Source organism: Calidris pugnax, unplaced genomic scaffold (genome assembly GCF_001431845.1).
Source record: "Calidris pugnax isolate Ruff unplaced genomic scaffold, ASM143184v1 scaffold51, whole genome shotgun sequence".
NCBI classification, from domain to species: Eukaryota; Metazoa; Chordata; class Aves; order Charadriiformes; family Scolopacidae; genus Calidris; species Calidris pugnax.
The window spans coordinates 3,174,279-3,192,109 of record NW_015090797.1 but is presented as its reverse complement, the minus strand read 5'-3'; the positions used below and the strand labels follow the sequence as shown (position 1 = coordinate 3,192,109).

The 17,831-nt window shown below is 33.5% G+C and overlaps 1 protein-coding gene across 1 annotated transcript in view; it reads left to right on the top strand.

Moving 5' to 3' along the window:
- B4GALT6 (UDP-Gal:betaGlcNAc beta 1,4- galactosyltransferase, polypeptide 6) overlaps positions 1-17,831 on the top strand; it is a 38,955-nt gene that overhangs the window by 15,342 nt on the left and 5,782 nt on the right. Inside the window, exons 4-7 of the mRNA XM_014936911.1 lie at positions 12,560-12,684; positions 13,191-13,307; positions 14,584-14,771; positions 17,650-17,772. Of these exons, the coding sequence (XP_014792397.1) occupies positions 12,560-12,684; positions 13,191-13,307; positions 14,584-14,771; positions 17,650-17,772 (553 nt within the window). The remainder of the gene's footprint in view (positions 1-12,559; positions 12,685-13,190; positions 13,308-14,583; positions 14,772-17,649; positions 17,773-17,831) is intronic.

Below are 17,831 nucleotides of genomic sequence, written 5' to 3'. Positions count from 1 at the left end.
GACATAAATGCAGCTTCTTTTCCAACTTGTGCTCTTCTGATTAGGACAAAGAATTGTCTTGAGATCAGATCGGGGGCTTTGAGTGCGAGGCTGAGACAGAAATATTTCATGCTGTTGTTATTAGTGAGTCACTTAATTACTCAGAATGTTTTTTTACTCACCCTTGATGCCTATAATAAATATTTCACATATAGTTATCAAACATTAATACTTTGAGATTGGCAGTGATTTGTAGTAGTTGTATAATGAAACAGCTGTTGGAGGTGAATGAATGCAGTACATTTTGACTGTGTTAACTAATGAGTAAGAAGGTGGACTGTTCTATGGGAGTAAAAGATTTTCTAGACCTTTTTTTGTCCTGTATTTCTATGATTTATACGTATATGCATATGAGGAATGTAGCTACATATGACAACTTTTTTATTGGTAAATTCAATTGTTTCTTGTTATTGTCAATTGCTTTTTGTAAGTTAAATAAAAGTGTCATATTAAGCATGTATTGACATTTTATGATTTTGGATTTGTATATAAACCTGTGGTTATGAATCCATTTTATTCCTCTGTTTTGTTGCTGTCAGGTTTCACTTTTTGTGGGTCTTCATCTCGAAGAATTAACATTCACTAGCCATGGGTTCAGACATAGTAACAAATACTGAATATAATATAAATGGTGGTTAGAGTGATTTGGAAATACCTTATTTTAATTGAAAATTCAAAATTGCTTTTTGTTTTATCAGCAAACACGTATCTCTTCATGGTGCAAGCTCGTGGTATAATGTTGAGAGAAAATGTAAAAACAATAGGACACATGATCAGATTGTACACTAACAAAAATACTACACTCAATGGCACAGGTAAGAGTATTTCTTATTTAATTTCATTTTTAAGAGAGCTTTATGAAAAAAAACCCAAATGACGAACCCAAATATACCAAACCTCAGTGACGTAGCTTGGTTCTGAAAATCGGGACGCATGTCCTACTTCTCTGTAACTGAAGGCCAAATAGTTATCTTAGTGGAAAACAGTTATCATAGCTGTAACAGATATCTTAATTATTGTTCCTTTAGTGCAGTAAAATGTTTTATTTTAGTCATGCTGCTAGGAATTTGTTACTTACAAAGTTAATGCTCTCACCTGCATGATAATATGTTACAAATTCAGTGGATAATGTAAGTTTTTACAAGAATCAATTCCTCTTTTTAAGATTATCCTGAAGGAAACAATTCTAGTGACTGCCTTGCTCAAACAACAATGTATCTTCCAGAAAACTTCACTTACTCTCCCTACCAGGCTTGTCCAGAGAAGCTGCCTTACATGAGTAAGTTTTAAACTGACCTTACTGTTTATCTAGTAAATTGGTTTGTACTTAAACCAAAATGCAATTATTTTAATATAAAATATAATTGCAAGGAGTCCAAATATGTTGCAGAAAATAATCAATAAAATATATGAATAGACAATAATGCTTAGCAGAATTTTATCTGTAACTTCTGTGTTACTAAAACTGTTAGCCTATTTTTTAATCACCTTATTCCTCTGTTTTGTTGCTGTCAGGTTTCACTTTTTGTGGGTCTTCATCTCGAAGAATTAACATTCACTAGCCATGGGTTCAGACATAGTAACAAATACTGAATATAATGGAAATGGTATTTCTAATACAAAGATCCATGAGTCAGGAACTATTTCTCAAATCTTCATCAGCTAATCACAGTTACCTCAATATATAGGAGACTGAATAAGATGGTGTAGTGAAGTTAGAATTGATGGAGGTAAGAAAGTGCTAAAGCCCTGTCATAATAAGGAAGTAGTACCCAAATGACAAGTGAAAAGTTGTGATCCTCAGGAAATTTTAAAATTAAGTTTTCAAATCCAGATGTTTATGATTCCAAGCTACTAAGTAGAACTTGATTAGTTAACCTGAACTTTATTTATCTTTAAGCCTAGAATCTAAAGTTTAAGAGAGCTTTATGAAAAAAAACCCAAATGACGAACCCAAATATACCAAACCTCAGTGACGTAGCTTGGTTCTGAAAATCGGGACGCATGTCCTACTTCTCTGTAACTGAAGGCCAAATAGTTATCTTAGTGGAAAACAGTTATCATAGCTGTAACAGGTATCTTAATTTAATAATTGTTCCTTTAGTGCAGTAAAATGTTTTTTTTTTTTTTTAGTCATTCTGCTGGGAATTTGAATATCACAGCTGTCCTAAGTAGTAGTGTTCCAGTATATGTATAAGGTCTTATAAGCAGCTATTGCACAATTAAAACAGTTACACAAACTGAAATTGGAAGAGTTCCTTGATGTATTGCAGTGTGCTTAACCTGATTTAGTTATGTGGCTGAATGGCTGTTGGCATGAATTTTTTTTTTTCTTCTTTCTGTAGACAAAGTATAGTTTTAGGAATATTCTTAAAAAATCTTGCTGAGAGCTGTAAAATTTCATGTGAATTCCCCTTTCCTGCAAACTTGCCATTTTTCAGATTCAGGCAACATTCTGGATATTGTTTGCTTTCCTCTGGCTTGTAGAGAGAGCAATCCTTAAAGACCAAGAGTGTTGGGTAGGAAACCATAAAAAGAAAAGAGGCAAACCACTCCTGATGGTGACTGCTTTACCTTGACCTTCACCACTGATTGATTGCTATTAGAGAGAGTTCTTATATTTAACCTTTATAAAATTGCAATCCCTTGGTTTAAACAGTTTCTTCTTAGAAACCGTAACTGAGTTTTCAGCTTTTTTCTCTGTGTTAGGAATTGTTATATTATCAGAGTTGCTGTAGGAAGCAAGGGATGATTAAGTATAAATGTTTCTTTTGTGCTCTGTATTTGGAAGAAATCATAATTTGAGTCAGTAATCCACGGAATTACTTCTCATCTTGTAAATATTTTGTAGACACGCTTAATATTTTTGAGTGAAGAATTAAGAGTAGTATTAGTATAGACCTCAAAACTAGTTAAATTGAAATGTTTCATTTGGTGTAAGGATGTACCAATATGAGAAGAAGAATCAACAACTCTCTGTAAATAAGTGTTAAATATGGTACTGGAAGTGACCGTTCATTAGTATCTGGCAGTATCTATTATGCCAACACGTATTTGAAATCAGACAAGTCAACTACTGATTTGTAAGAGAGAAAGTTTGAAATAGCTTCTGAAGACATTTGTGACACCTTTGAGAATTCTAACCTCTGGTGTTTTGGGCCAACACCTGAGTTAAGCTGTGGGCTGCCATTCAGCATGAGCAAGTAGTTAAGTATTTAATATAGCCGTTCAGATCCATATCGTACCAATGTTGCTGACAACCAAACTGAATTGCTGATCATTTTTTCTACAAAGAAAAATACTGGATTTTATTAGACTAATCTAGATTTCCTCATAACTTCGTTTTCAATCTTAACAGAGAAGTTAATCCAGTGAAGAGTACAGTAACAGTGCTTCTTAGCTGTGTTTTTTTCAATGACTCTGAATTCTAAACTTTGTCTCTTACATTGTAAAGATACAAATATATAGCCAAAAGTATAAATCAGTTGCTGTTCTTTATGAACTTAAATCATGTAGAAAACTGTCTTATGCCAAGTTGCAAGGAGTCCAAATATGTTGCAGAAAATAATCAATAAAATATATGAATAGACAATAATGCTTAGCAGAATTTTATCTGTAACTTCTGTGTTACTAAAACTGTTAGCCTATTTTTTAATCACCTACTTTCTACAAATTAAATACTAAGGAAGGTATACTAGAGGAAGACTCTAACTTTATAAAAAGTATCCATTCAGAGTTGTGTGTTTTGAGGAATATTTAATAATTTCCTTTTTGGAAATGGTATTTCTAATACAAAGATCCATGAGTCAGGAACTATTTCTCAAATCTTCATCAGCTAATCACAGTTACCTCAATATATAGGAGACTGAATAAGATGGTGTAGTGAAGTTAGAATTGATGGAGGTAAGAAAGTGCTAAAGCCCTGTCATAATAAGGAAGTAGTACCTAAATAACAAGTGAAAAGTTGTGATCCTCAGGAAATTTTAAAATTAAGTTAAAATCCAGATGTTTATGATTCCAAGCTATTAAGTAGAACTTGATTAGTTAGCCTTAACTTTATTTGTCTTTAAGCCTAGAATCTAAACTTCTAATTATTTTGTTTGAAAATGCTTAGTTGTGGAGGGGTGTCATGGAGGGGTGTCATGGAGAAATAAGCAACTGAGTTGACTACTTCAGCACCGTTGCTGGTGTGGTTTTGGGTTTTTTTTTTTTTTTTATAAAACCTGTAATATCACAGCTGTCCTAAGTAGTAGTGTTCCAGTATATGTATAAGGTCTTATAAGCAGCTATTGCACAATTAAAACAGTTACACAAACTGAAATTGGAAGAGTTCCTTGATGTATTGCAGTGTGCTTAACCTGATTTAGTTATGTGGCTGAATGGCTGTTGGCATGAATTTTTTTTTTTCTTCTTTCTGTAGACAAAGTATAGTTTTAGGAATATTCTTAAAAAATCTTGCTGAGAGCTGTAAAATTTCATGTGAATTCCCCTTTCCTGCAAACTTGCCATTTTTCAGATTCAGGCAACATTCTGGATATTGTTTGCTTTCCTCTGGCTTGTAGAGAGAGCAATCCTTAAAGACCAAGAGTGTTGGGTAGGAAACCATAAAAAGAAAAGAGGCAAACCACTCCTGATGGTGACTGCTTTACCTTGACCTTCACCACTGATTGATTGCTATTAGAGAGAGTTCTTATATTTAACCTTTATAAAATTGCAATCCCTTGGTTTAAACAGTTTCTTCTTAGAAACCGTAACTGAGTTTTCAGCTTTTTTCTCTGTGTTAGGAATTGTTATATTATCAGAGTTGCTGTAGGAAGCAAGGGATGATTAAGTATAAATGTTTCTTTTGTGCTCTGTATTTGGAAGAAATCATAATTTGAGTCAGTAATCCACAGAATTACTTCTCGTCTTGTAAATATTTTGTAGACACACTTAATATTTTTGAGTGAAGAATTAATAGTAGCATTAGTATAGACCTCAAAACGAGTTAAATTGAAATGTCTCATTTGGTGTCAGGATGTACCAATATGAGAAGAAGAATCAACAACTCTCTGTAAATAAGTGTTAAATATGGTACTGGAAGTGACCGTTCATTAGTATCTGGCAGTATCTATTATGCCAACACATTTATTTTACTTGCTACTAAGTAGTAGTGTTCCAGTATATGTATAAGGTCTTATAAGCAGCTATTGCACAATTAAAACAGTTACACAAACTGAAATTGGAAGAGTTCCTTGATGTATTGCAGTGTGCTTAACCTGATTTAGTTATGTGGCTGAATGGCTGTTGGCATGAATTTTTTTTTTTCTTCTTTCTGTAGACAAAGTATAGTTTTAGGAATATTCTTAAAAAATCTTGCTGAGAGCTGTAAAATTTCATGTGAATTCCCCTTTCCTGCAAACTTGCCATTTTTCAGATTCAGGCAACATTCTGGATATTGTTTGCTTTCCTCTGGCTTGTAGAGAGAGCAATCCTTAAAGACCAAGAGTGTTGGGTAGGAAACCATAAAAAGAAAAGAGGCAAACCACTCCTGATGGTGACTGCTTTACCTTGACCTTCACCACTGATTGATTGCTATTAGAGAGAGTTCTTATATTTAACCTTTATAAAATTGCAATCCCTTGGTTTAAACAGTTTCTTCTTAGAAACCGTAACTGAGTTTTCAGCTTTTTTCTCTGTGTTAGGAATTGTTATATTATCAGAGTTGCTGTAGGAAGCAAGGGATGATTAAGTATAAATGTTTCTTTTGTGCTCTGTATTTGGAAGAAATCATAATTTGAGTCAGTAATCCACAGAATTACTTCTCGTCTTGTAAATATTTTGTAGACACACTTAATATTTTTGAGTGAAGAATTAATAGTAGCATTAGTATAGACCTCAAAACGAGTTAAATTGAAATGTCTCATTTGGTGTCAGGATGTACCAATATGAGAAGAAGAATCAACAACTCTCTGTAAATAAGTGTTAAATATGGTACTGGAAGTGACCGTTCATTAGTATCTGGCAGTATCTATTATGCCAACACATTTATTTTACTTGCTATATTTGAAATCAGACAAGTCAACTACTGATTTGTATGAGAAAATTTGAAATAGCTTCTGAAGACATTTGTGACACCTTTGAGAATTCTAACCTCTGGTGTTTTGGGCCAACACCTGAGTTAAGCTGTGGGCTGCCATTCAGCATGAGCAAGTAGTTAAGTATTTAATATAGCCGTTCAGATCCATATCGTACCAATGTTGCTGACAACCAAACTGAATTGCTGATCATTTTTTCTACAAAGAAAAATACTGGATTTTATTAGACTAATCTAGATTTCCTCATAACTTCGTTTTCAATCTTAACAGAGAAGTTAATCCAGTGAAGAGTACAGTAACAATGCTTCTTAGCTGTGGTTTTTTTCAATGACTCAGAGTTCTACACTTTGTCTCTTACATTGTAAAGATACAAATATATAGCCAAAAGTATAAATCAGTTGCTGTTCTTTATGAACTTAAATCATGTAGAAAACTGTCTTATGCCAAGTAGCAATTAGCCACGGTGTGATTATATCTTTATTTTAATCTCTCTAGAAATAATTTTCTCTGCGTTAGGAATTGTTATATTGTCAGAGTTGCTGTAGGAAGCAAGGGATGATTAAGTATAAATGTTTCTTTTGTGCTCTGTATTTGGAAGAAATCATAATTTGAGTCAGTAATCCACGGAATTACTTCTCATCTTGTAAATATTTTGTAGACACGCTTAATATTTTTGAGTGAAGAATTAAGAGTAGCATTAGTATAGACCTCAAAACTAGTTAAATTGAAATGTTTCATTTGGTGTAAGGATGTACCAATATGAGAAGAAGAATCAACAACTCTCTGTTGTTGATAAGTGTTAAATATGTAAATAAGTGTTAAATATGTTACTGGAAGTGATTGTTCATTAGTATCTGGCAGTATCTATTATGCCAACACGTATTTGAAATCAGACAAGTCAACTACTGATTTGTAAGAGAGAAAGTTTGAAATAGCTTCTGAAGACATTTGTGACACCTTTGAGAATTCTAACCTCTGGTGTTTTGGGCCAACACCTGAGTTAAGCTGTGGGCTGCCATTCAGCATGAGCAAGTAGTTAAGTATTTAATATAGCCGTTCAGATCCATATCGTACCAATGTTGCTGACAACCAAACTGAATTGCTGATCATTTTTTCTACAAAGAAAAATACTGGATTTTATTAGACTAATCTAGATTTCCTCATAACTTCGTTTTCAATCTTAACAGAGAAGTTAATCCAGTGAAGAGTACAGTAACAATGCTTCTTAGCTGTGGTTTTTTTCAATGACTCAGAGTTCTACACTTTGTCTCTTACATTGTAAAGATACAAATATATTGCCAAAAGTATAAATCAGTTGCTGTTCTTTATGAACTTAAATCATGTAGAAAACTGTCTTATGCCAAGTAGCAATTAGCCACGGTGTGATTATATCTTTATTTTAATCTCTCTAGAAATAATGTTTGACTTTCATAATTGTGTGGATGTTTCTGTTTTCTGTAATATTGCACATATAAACAAATAGAACTAAATAATTCCAATAGTAAATATTTTAGCTACTTTGGGAAACAGATAAAAAGTTTGAGAAATATCAACTCTGGATAACCAGAGAGGCAAGAACAAGTATTATGCTGATAGAAAAATGCATATAAATTAGTATTTTTACTGTAACTTTCAAGGGATCTGGCAGTTGAATTCTGCTAGATTAGTTCAAAAATGTATCAGCTTTTGCTACCTGTTCTACTTGTACTTGTGGGAGGATGAGGTGAGTTAGAAGGTACCTTAGTAGGTCAGCCTTCTTATAGCATGTTGTCTTAAATCATTGATGCAGATTCGTTTGCACTGACAGGTATAGCCGTTCAGATCCATATCGTACCAATGTTGCTGACAACCAAACTGAATTGCTGATCATTTTTTCTACAAAGAAAAATAGTGGATTTTATTAGGCTAATCTAGATTTCCTTATAACTTTAGTAGTTAAGTATTTAATATAGCCGTTCAGATCCATATCGTACCAATGTTGCTGACAACCAAACTGAATTGCTGATCATTTTTTCTACAAAGAAAAATACTGGATTTTATTAGACTAATCTAGATTTCCTCATAACTTCGTTTTCAATCTTAACAGAGAAGTTAATCCAGTGAAGAGTACAGTAACAATGCTTCTTAGCTGTGGTTTTTTTCAATGACTCAGAGTTCTACACTTTGTCTCTTACATTGTAAAGATACAAATATATAGCCAAAAGTATAAATCAGTTGCTGTTCTTTATGAACTTAAATCATGTAGAAAACTGTCTTATGCCAAGTAGCAATTAGCCACGGTGTGATTATATCTTTATTTTAATCTCTCTAGAAATAATGTTTGACTTTCATAATTGTGTGGATGTTTCTGTTTTCTGTAATATTGCACATATAAACAAATAGAACTAAATAATTCCAATAGTAAATATTTTAGCTACTTTGGGAAACAGATAAAAAGTTTGAGAAATATCAACTCTGGATAACCAGAGAGGCAAGAACAAGTATTATGCTGATAGAAAAATGCATATAAATTAGTATTTTTACTGTAACTTTCAAGGGATCTGGCAGTTGAATTCTGCTAGATTAGTTCAAAACTGTATCAGCTTTTGCTACCTGTTCTACTTGTACTTGTGGGAGGATGAGGTGAGTTAGAAGGTACCTTAGTAGGTCAGCCTACTTATAGCATGTTATCTTAAATCATTGATGCAGATTTGTTTGCACTGACAGGTTTTTTGAATAGCCAGAGTAGAGGAGCATTCTACTCTGCCATTCATACTGTCAGCCTCATTGGCTATATGTAATTCTACCAGAATTTGGCTATAGGTTTTCTTATTGCTGCTCTCTTTTCCATCTTTTTTTGTTAGTAATCTCTTTGTACTTATCCTGTCCCTCTGAATTTAATAGAGAAATCATAATTTTATTAGAAAATAGTTCACTGTTACTGTTCAGCAGAGATGTATGTCTCACCCTTTGGTTTTCATGTAGACCTTTTTAATAAACATCTCTGCATTTAATTATAATCTAAATAAAACTTCTCTAAAGATTATTTAATGCAATGAAATGTTTTAAGTTGTCCTAAAATAGTCAGGGAAGGAAGTTTCTTGAATTATGTATATTTAAACCTGCTCAATTGTCTAAGGTTATTATAGAAGTCAACTATTCTTCTTTACATCAACTTGACAAATTTGTCATCGTGGAAGGAGTATGGTAAAATTATGTTTTGTCCCAAGTACAAACATTCTTGAAATAGGACCAACTAGTGCCTTTTATGTGTGACTCAGTCTTCCAGACTATAACCCCTCTGGCTGAGCACTGCTGTGCTAATTCATAAGCGAGACACCTCTACTTCAAGACAGAAAGAAGACAGAAAGCAGTACGAAAGAGTATTTAATCTGCATAATTTTAATACTGACTTGAGAGATAAATGGAAAGCAGATCAGTTTTTTCAGTTATATCAAATAAAGCCCTCATGTTAAGAATTTTTTTAGCAGTCTACCCAAGTCAATTCATGGACAAGGACTGGTACATAATGAGTGATAAGAAATATCCAGATCTTTTAGTTAGAAGATCTAGATAAATTTGGGTTCAATATACCTAAACCATTTTAAATAAGTATTAGAAAAATGTATTTAGTGTTTAAAAAAAAAAAAAAAGCCACCAGTGGAGGAAGTTCTACTGTCTCCAGAAGTAGTAGATTCTAGTATTCCATCAAATGAAAAGTTAAGCTTTTCCTGATATTCAACCTGTGTCTACTTTATTTTTTCTTTTCCTTCCCCCCGCTCCTTCCTCCTCCAAGTTAGTTGTATTTTTCCTTGCCCTTCTTGATGCTTGGAAAAAGTTTGTTCTATCTACATACCAAATTATTCTGTCTTGGAAAAGATTTATGTTTTTGTCAGTCTTTTATTTTTTAGATAAACCAGTACTTTCAGCCTTCCTAGACTACGTAATTTCTGGAGCTCTTTCATTCTTGATTTTTGTACCATAGACTTTCTCTAATTTGATTTCCTTTTGAAGCATCATAACCAGCTGTGGTTTACAAAATAATCTAGTAATTACCTTCTCTGTCTTTCATATAGCAGCTGTTAATGTATTCCAGAATGAGATTTGCCATTTTTATGCGATTGCATTACATTTTGTTGCCTCACATTAATAGGCAATCCATTATAAACCATGAAAACAGCTCTCTGCATAGTGCAGCGTAGCCAGGTATTTCCAGGTTTGGGTGTGTATATTTCATTTCTCCTTCAGTAACAATTTATGATTTTTTTTTCTTTTTAAAATTAATTTCACTCTGTTGATTTCAGTATGTATCTGATTTGCTGAAATTATTTTGTTTTCTGATTCTTTTCTTCAAAATGCTTTCTGCTTCCTCAGCTTTCTTTTTTTCTGGCTTGTATAAATAGGTTTTATTGCAGCATGCTAGACAATAATGGAAGTAGTGAATACTAAGTCCAGATGTTTACTGAGATGTCTTCTCCTGTCCCCTACCAATGACATGGAAATACTGCTGTTTTCCATTTGCACATCTTCTGTGTAGTTTTGATAATACAAATATTTCAGGGCTTACTGTAGCTACTTTTTAAACAGCCTGGAGAGAATTTCATCATGTCCCATCAAGGTAGAAGCACTTGCCTTACATAAATACTATTTTACCATTCCTCCTTTTTTTTTTTTTTTAAATTTATGTGTTTATTATTTAAACTGTGTAAGCAACTGGTTGCATCTAAACTTTTCTCTGAAGATTAAGGCACCCAACTCCTTTGCATCATGTGTTTTTTGCTTCCTTTTCTGATGTAGTAATTGACCTTTATTTATCTTTATTTTCCTATTAGAGTCTATGAATAAACAGAAAAGGTCTTGCTGCTTCTCTGTCTCTTGGTACTTGAAATTGATGTAGTGATTTTTAAATTTTTTTTAATTTAATTTCTAGATCTTTATACTCTATATGCTGGTCCTTTGTTGACTGCCCTTGTTTCTACTTTTTATAAGATATCATTTTCAGGTTATTGGCTATTGAAAAGTTTCATATAAAACTATAATGATCATCTAAGCTTCTCTCAATTTTTCATTTTTTTAAAAATAGCTTATTCTCATATATATTTATACAGTTCTTTTCCAGCAACTGCCAGCTTTCCTTTTTCCTCTAAAATAAATAAATAAATGTGAATTTGTTTAAATTTGCTCTTAAAAGATCTTATCATTATGGTGCTGTTCCTGATCGGTTTTTTTTTTCCACTGTCATTTTCTTTTTTTTTTTTTGAAATTGCCTCCTACTTTTACAAGTAGTTCTACATTTAATTTTATACAAAACTGAAAGAGCTCTTGCAGTATCTTCTGCCTTCTTCCAAAAACAATGGTAATTCCTAGTATACTCCAAAAATTTCAATCTTTCCAAAAGACTCAAACAGCTAGTCAATTCAGCATTACACATGAAGCAATCTTTTGGACACAAATAGGATCTTTTGGGTATGGGCACAGGGGAGAAAATGCTAGTGATTTTTTTTCATTTACTTTAAAATTCCAACCCTCACCAAAAGAGTTAAAAAGTGGAATATTTAATGGTGTCTGTAAGATAATTATTGCAAGATTTTTATTTGATGGTCTAGTAGAGCAGTTGCTGTAGAACAACTTGAGTTTATAGTTAGAGTGTTACACTATTCTTATCTCAGATTTTTTTTGACTACTACTTCTGGTTTTGAGGATATTTACTATAACTCATTATTTCTGGCTTTGAAATTTATAGAAGTGCATAAGCTTATGACAGGCAAGTTTTTAGCTAACAACTAAGTGTAAATGTTTTCTCATAATAAGCACTAACCTGATTATTTTTTGCTACAGTATTGTGGTCTTTTTTCAATATCTTGCTGAATTCCTCTCCAATCAGTATCCATTTGCGAATACTTTTCCCATTAGGCTGATTAGTTTTATCAGTGGAAATTCTTAAATCTAGCTGCTTCCTATAAATTGCTTTGATGCAGACAGTGGAGAGTTATTGGGTTGTACGTGGCTGTACGTGGAATGTGTGTAATTATCTAGAATGTAAATTGAGGAATTTTATTGAGTGTCATAAAAATATGTTTTCTTTTTCTGTGGAAGTGCAGGTAGGAAGACACAGAATTTGAATATCAGTTGAGTAGTAGAGGTGATTTGGGATTGTTAACAGTGGTACTTGAAATGAACAATGACTAATTTTCTGGAATAGATACAGAATTCAAATTAGTTGTTCTGTATCCTCTGCAATGAATATTTTGCTTATAGGATTTGTTGAAGGAATGTTTATATTGGAATTACTGAAATTCCTTCTGCAAAAACTGAATATTAAGAGACTAGTATAAATTATTTCTTTTTTATCTGCAGGTAGGGTAAATACAAATGTCTGATGCTATTTGTCTATGATATACCTTGTAGTGTTAGATCTGTTGTCATAATGGAAATTAATAAATAAAATTTTCTTCCTCTATTAGGAGGCCTTATCGATGTCAATATGAGTGAAATTAGTTTTGATGAAATTGAGCAACTGTTTTCAAAAGATTTAGATATTAAACCAGGAGGACACTGGAAACCAAAAGACTGTAAGCCACGATGGAAGGTGAGATGCTGCTTTTCTGCTTTTTTTTTCCTGTTGGTGTATAATAATATTTACCATTGCAAGCACTCAGTCTTTTACTGCTATATATTTTATATAACATGTAGTATGTTATAGTGTATGCATTATGATATCTGTGCTCAAGAAGAGACTAAAGTTTGAAGAAAAACTTGAAATGGATTGTTAAGAGCTTCTCAAAGTTCACTAACTGTTGTAACTAAGCATTTTATCATATGTCTGCAAACTTGTCCTATGTGTGTGCTGCTTAAGGTATAATTAGTGAACATAAAAGGAAAACCTTATTTATATTATAGTCAGATTTTTTTTTCTTTAATTTTATAGCAAAATTGCAATACACTTTTGTAGCAGGAGAGAGAGTGTAAAATGCTGAGCCAATTTAAATGTAAAAGTTGAAAAAGCTATATAAGCCATGGGAGACTTGATCTGTATTGAAACATTAAAATGTAAAAAAGCTAACGTAATTGCTTAATATGTATAATTTTTTGAAGGTGGCAATACTTATTCCTTTTCGGAATCGCCATGAGCATCTTCCGATTTTTTTCCGTCATCTGATACCTATGTTGCAGAAGCAGCGGCTGGAATTTGCCTTCTATGTTGTTGAACAGGTAACAGCATTTACTTGAAAAGTCACCCTTCAAGATTCTTTACTAAAGGGGATTTGATATTCTTATCAATATTTGAATGAATCCAGAATTTTAAAATTGTTATTTCTTTGTTCTAATCCTTGGAATGAACAAAGTTCAGCTCTATTCCCCAGTTTAAGCAGTAGTCAGATACATGTTGCTTTTCTTCAAATATGGGCTGATATTTTATAGGTGATAGTATAGCCCCTTTGAATCTATTGTCTTTCTAAATTTTCAAGGGAAAAAAAAAAGGTTTTATGTGTAATAATTGGAAATGATCATTTACAGAAGGCAACTCTACAGCACATGCTCACTGAAATCCAGTTGAAGACAATAGTGTTAAAGTGTGTGTGGTCCTGTTAATGTATGTGAAATATAAGGGAGGCATTAATGATATAAAATTACCAACTAGTACCTTGGTCAGGGGTCACTTTGGAAAAAGAGCAATGGATATGGAGGAGAAGAATACACACACAAAAAAAGAGTTTCTGCAAGTCAAGGAATAAAGTAATTCAGATGGGTAGTTTAAGGAATTGGCACCGCTGTCAGCTGTAGTAGATAGCTAGATCCCTAAACAAATTGCAGGATTTATTTTTCATGGTTGATGTAATGTAGTACTTTCAGGTGACAAAGTGAAAAGTTTGCAGAAAACAAAAGTTCCTCTAAATTATTACTTAACAAAAGGCACATAGGATGCCTTTGCTCTATCAAAATGTCTTATGTTGTCTTGTTTGTTCAAAACAGACATGAGGAGATTTAAATTGTACTGGAAATAAAAAATATTGCATCTGACAAAGTTTCTAAGAAACTGGGATTAAGTTCTAATATAAGTTTAATTATGAATATGTAACCAAGTTGTAGGCATTCTCACAGCATCAGAAGTTTTTCAGTAGTTGACCATTTTAATGAGAAACAAAACTTAATATTTCTTTCTCAGTTTGTGTCAGCATTTCTTTAACTTGTAATGCCTTGCTGTAATAATCCAAACCACTCACATTTTGATACTTCAGAATTACTAGTCCTGTAAGTCCCCTAGTGCTGCTAAGGGGAGAACATCTAGACTTCTAAAATCACAAAATACAGGTGATGTAATTGGTGCAAACCAGAGCTATTGCTCTACTCAGCTGGAATAATAACAGGCATCCTTTTTGATACTTTTTTTTTTTTTGGTGTAGCAGAGGATGTATTTCTCACAGTATTGAAATTTCTTCTCTTTCTTTTGGATTCTTACAATATCTCCTTTGTTTTCTGTTTGAAGACAGGTACACAACCTTTTAATCGTGCAATGCTCTTTAACGTTGGCTTCAAAGAGGCTATGAAAGATGCTATCTGGGACTGCATAATATTTCATGATGTGGATCACTTACCTGAAAATGACCGAAATTATTATGGATGTGGAGAAATGCCACGCCATTTTGCAGCAAAGCTTGACAAATACATGTACATGTAAGTAATTCACTTTTATTCATGTTGTTTCTTAAAGACCCAGAAACATTCTTAAAGTGCATATGAATTTTGGGACAATATATACAGTAGGTGAAACCAATAAAACAGCCTCTACCATGCTATTTACATAAATGAGTATCCAGTTATTGAAAGGAAGACTTTAGTGTCTACATTTATATGTTGCTAATTTATAATTTTCACTGTTGAACTTGTTGCAGTAAGGTTGATTTTTTTTTTTTTTTAAAAAGGAAAAGATGGCTACCTGTGTTGAGGGGGAAGAACTTATCTTAGAGATCTTTTTGGGCTACATAAGCCTTCGGGGTGGCTGTTAACAAAGATAAAAAGATTATTTGCAGCAAAATACCACAGGAAAAAAATGTCTGTCTTAGTTTTCTCATAAATGTACAATTTATTTCTGCTTCGTACTGCTTTTTAAACAGAAGATTTTGTTACTGATAGATCATTTTGTATCTTGTATTCCATCTCTACTGAAATTTGATGAATGTCGTGGGTCCTGCAGTTTTTTACCACCTTATCTTCTGCCATTTTACATTAATGATATTTCACTTGCTTTTTAACGCTGTGCTATCTCATGACACTCTTCTACTCGCTTCACATAAATCTAGCTTATTGCTTGCTACATGTATTTATTTTCCATCCTGAAATTTTATTGGTGAAGCTAATAAACTTGACAACGTGGTCAACCTGACAGATCAAAAGCAATGCATTAAGAACATGACTCTGTGTTAGAACTTCAGGTTGTTGGCCAATTAGCAGTTAGACCGTTAAAGATTTTATATGTATTTAAAAATATATGTATAAACACATATAAATATGTAAGAGATTTCATCTGTCCTTATATGTATTTATAAAACATTTTATGTGTTTATACATTTATAAAATTTATAAAATGCCCATTGTATATATAAATACATGTTTATAAAATATAAAAGTAAACATATATTTATATATATATACAAAAAAGTGCATGTGCACCACACACGCTTGTATACATATGAATGAAAAAAGCAAACAGTTCCATAAACTATCATACCGCAATAGTTTTTAATTTTGGTTGGTGGGTTGCTTGTGGTTTTTTGTTGGTTTTTTTTGGAGGGCAGGGTGGTTTTGAGGGGACTTTTAGAACACCTGTTATTTCAGTTAACATTGAAGGGGCTGTACGGTAACAACCTTCCCCAAAAGCTATTAAGATTTGGTTGAATCCTGTGTTTCCACAGAGATCAGAAATTACATGACTGTGTATTTCTTTTTCTTTCCTCTTGCATTCTGGAGTTATTTGTCCTTCAGTGTGGCAATTATGTCCTAAGCAATGGTAAATGTTTTTGTAGATAGTCCTAACTCCTTGAAGGTTCCAGATTTGGAAGTGTCTCCTGAGAGATATGTTCGATTACTTTTATTTTGAAATTAATGTGCTGTTTCTGAAAGAGGAACACGCTTTACTGTAGCAGCTTCTGGGTTAAGAATGCAAGTCAATATTGATGGAAATAAATATAGATACTTAAATATATTTGGGTTTGTTTGTTGTTTTTTTTTAAGATTGACAAAGTGTTTTGATAGCTGGAAATCACATTGGCTGGGCCTTACTATGTTATGTCGTATAGCTATAGTGGCTGTTTGTGTTGACCAGCTGCTTATTAATAATGTGTTAGTAATTACTGTGTGCTTAATGACTGAAAAGCCTATAGATCCTTTTGATTCAAAAGTGTAGCTTCTGAAAACTGGAAGATTGTTTTTTTTAAATAAGTATGTATTTCACTGTGGTTGAATACGTACTGTTGAACTGTTCCTCTCAAGTTTTAACCGTTCTGTAGAATATAGTTATGTGCTGGATATGTGCCATCCAGCGAGACTTGGACAGGCTGGAGGGCTGGGCAAAGAAGAACCTCATGAGGTTCAACAGGGAAAAGTGTAGGGTCCTGCACCTGGGGAAGAAAAATGTCAGGTACCAGTATAGGTTAGGGGTGGACCCGAGATGATTCAGGGATTGGAGCATCTCCCTTATGAGGAGAGACTGAGAGAGCTGGGACTCTTTAGTCTGGAGAAGAGAAGGCTGAGGGGAGACCTTATCAACGCCTACAAGTATCTCAAGGGAGGGTTGAAGGAGGAGGGAGCCAGACTCTTTTCAGTGGTTCCCAGTGAGAGGACGAGGGGCAACGGGCACAAGTTGGAACATAAGAGGTTCCACTCAAATATGAGGAGAAACTTCTTCACGGTGAGGGTGACGGAACCCTGGAACAGGCTGCCCAGGGAGGTTGTGGAGTCCCCTTCTTTGGAGATTTTCAAAACCCGCCTGGATGCAGTCCTGAGTAACATGCTCTAGCTCTAGGCAATCCTGCTTCAGCAGGGGAGTTGGACTAGATGATCTCTATGGTCCCTTCCAACTCTAGAAATTCAGTGAAATTCAGTGAAATTCAGTGAATTAAAATTAATGAATTGGTGCATTACTGAATTGTAATTTTTTCAGTTGATTAGAGTTTTTTTCCAGTTGCATAGTGTCAAAATACAATAGCTTGAGTGCTTCACTTTGCACTTCAGCTTTGGGTCTAAATCAGTCCTCTGAAGTATGTGTTAGACTTCTGTTTCATGTGGTGATACTAATTTGAGGTACAGTCTAAGAGTACTTTTTATGCAAATCAGACAGTACTGCAAACATTTTATTCAACTTCTGTATGTGTTACTTACTGCCAGTGGTCTGTGAACTGGTTTCCCTTAGTGAATACATCCAGCATCTGTTCATGTCCTTAATGTGGGGTGGCTCTTAGTTGGTTGTTTTTTTTTTTTTGAAAGGTATTTGTTCAGAGAGAGGGCTACCTATCTAAGTTCAGCTAATAATACAGAATTTGTCTTTTGGTTTCAGTCTTCCATACAATGAGTTCTTCGGTGGTGTAAGTGGCCTGACAGTGGAACAATTCAAGAAGATCAATGGGTTTCCAAATGCCTTTTGGGGATGGGGTGGAGAAGATGATGATCTTTGGAACAGGTGAACGTTCAGTGTTTATGTCTTTCTCATTTTTCTGTGGTATCCGCCCCTTGACAGCA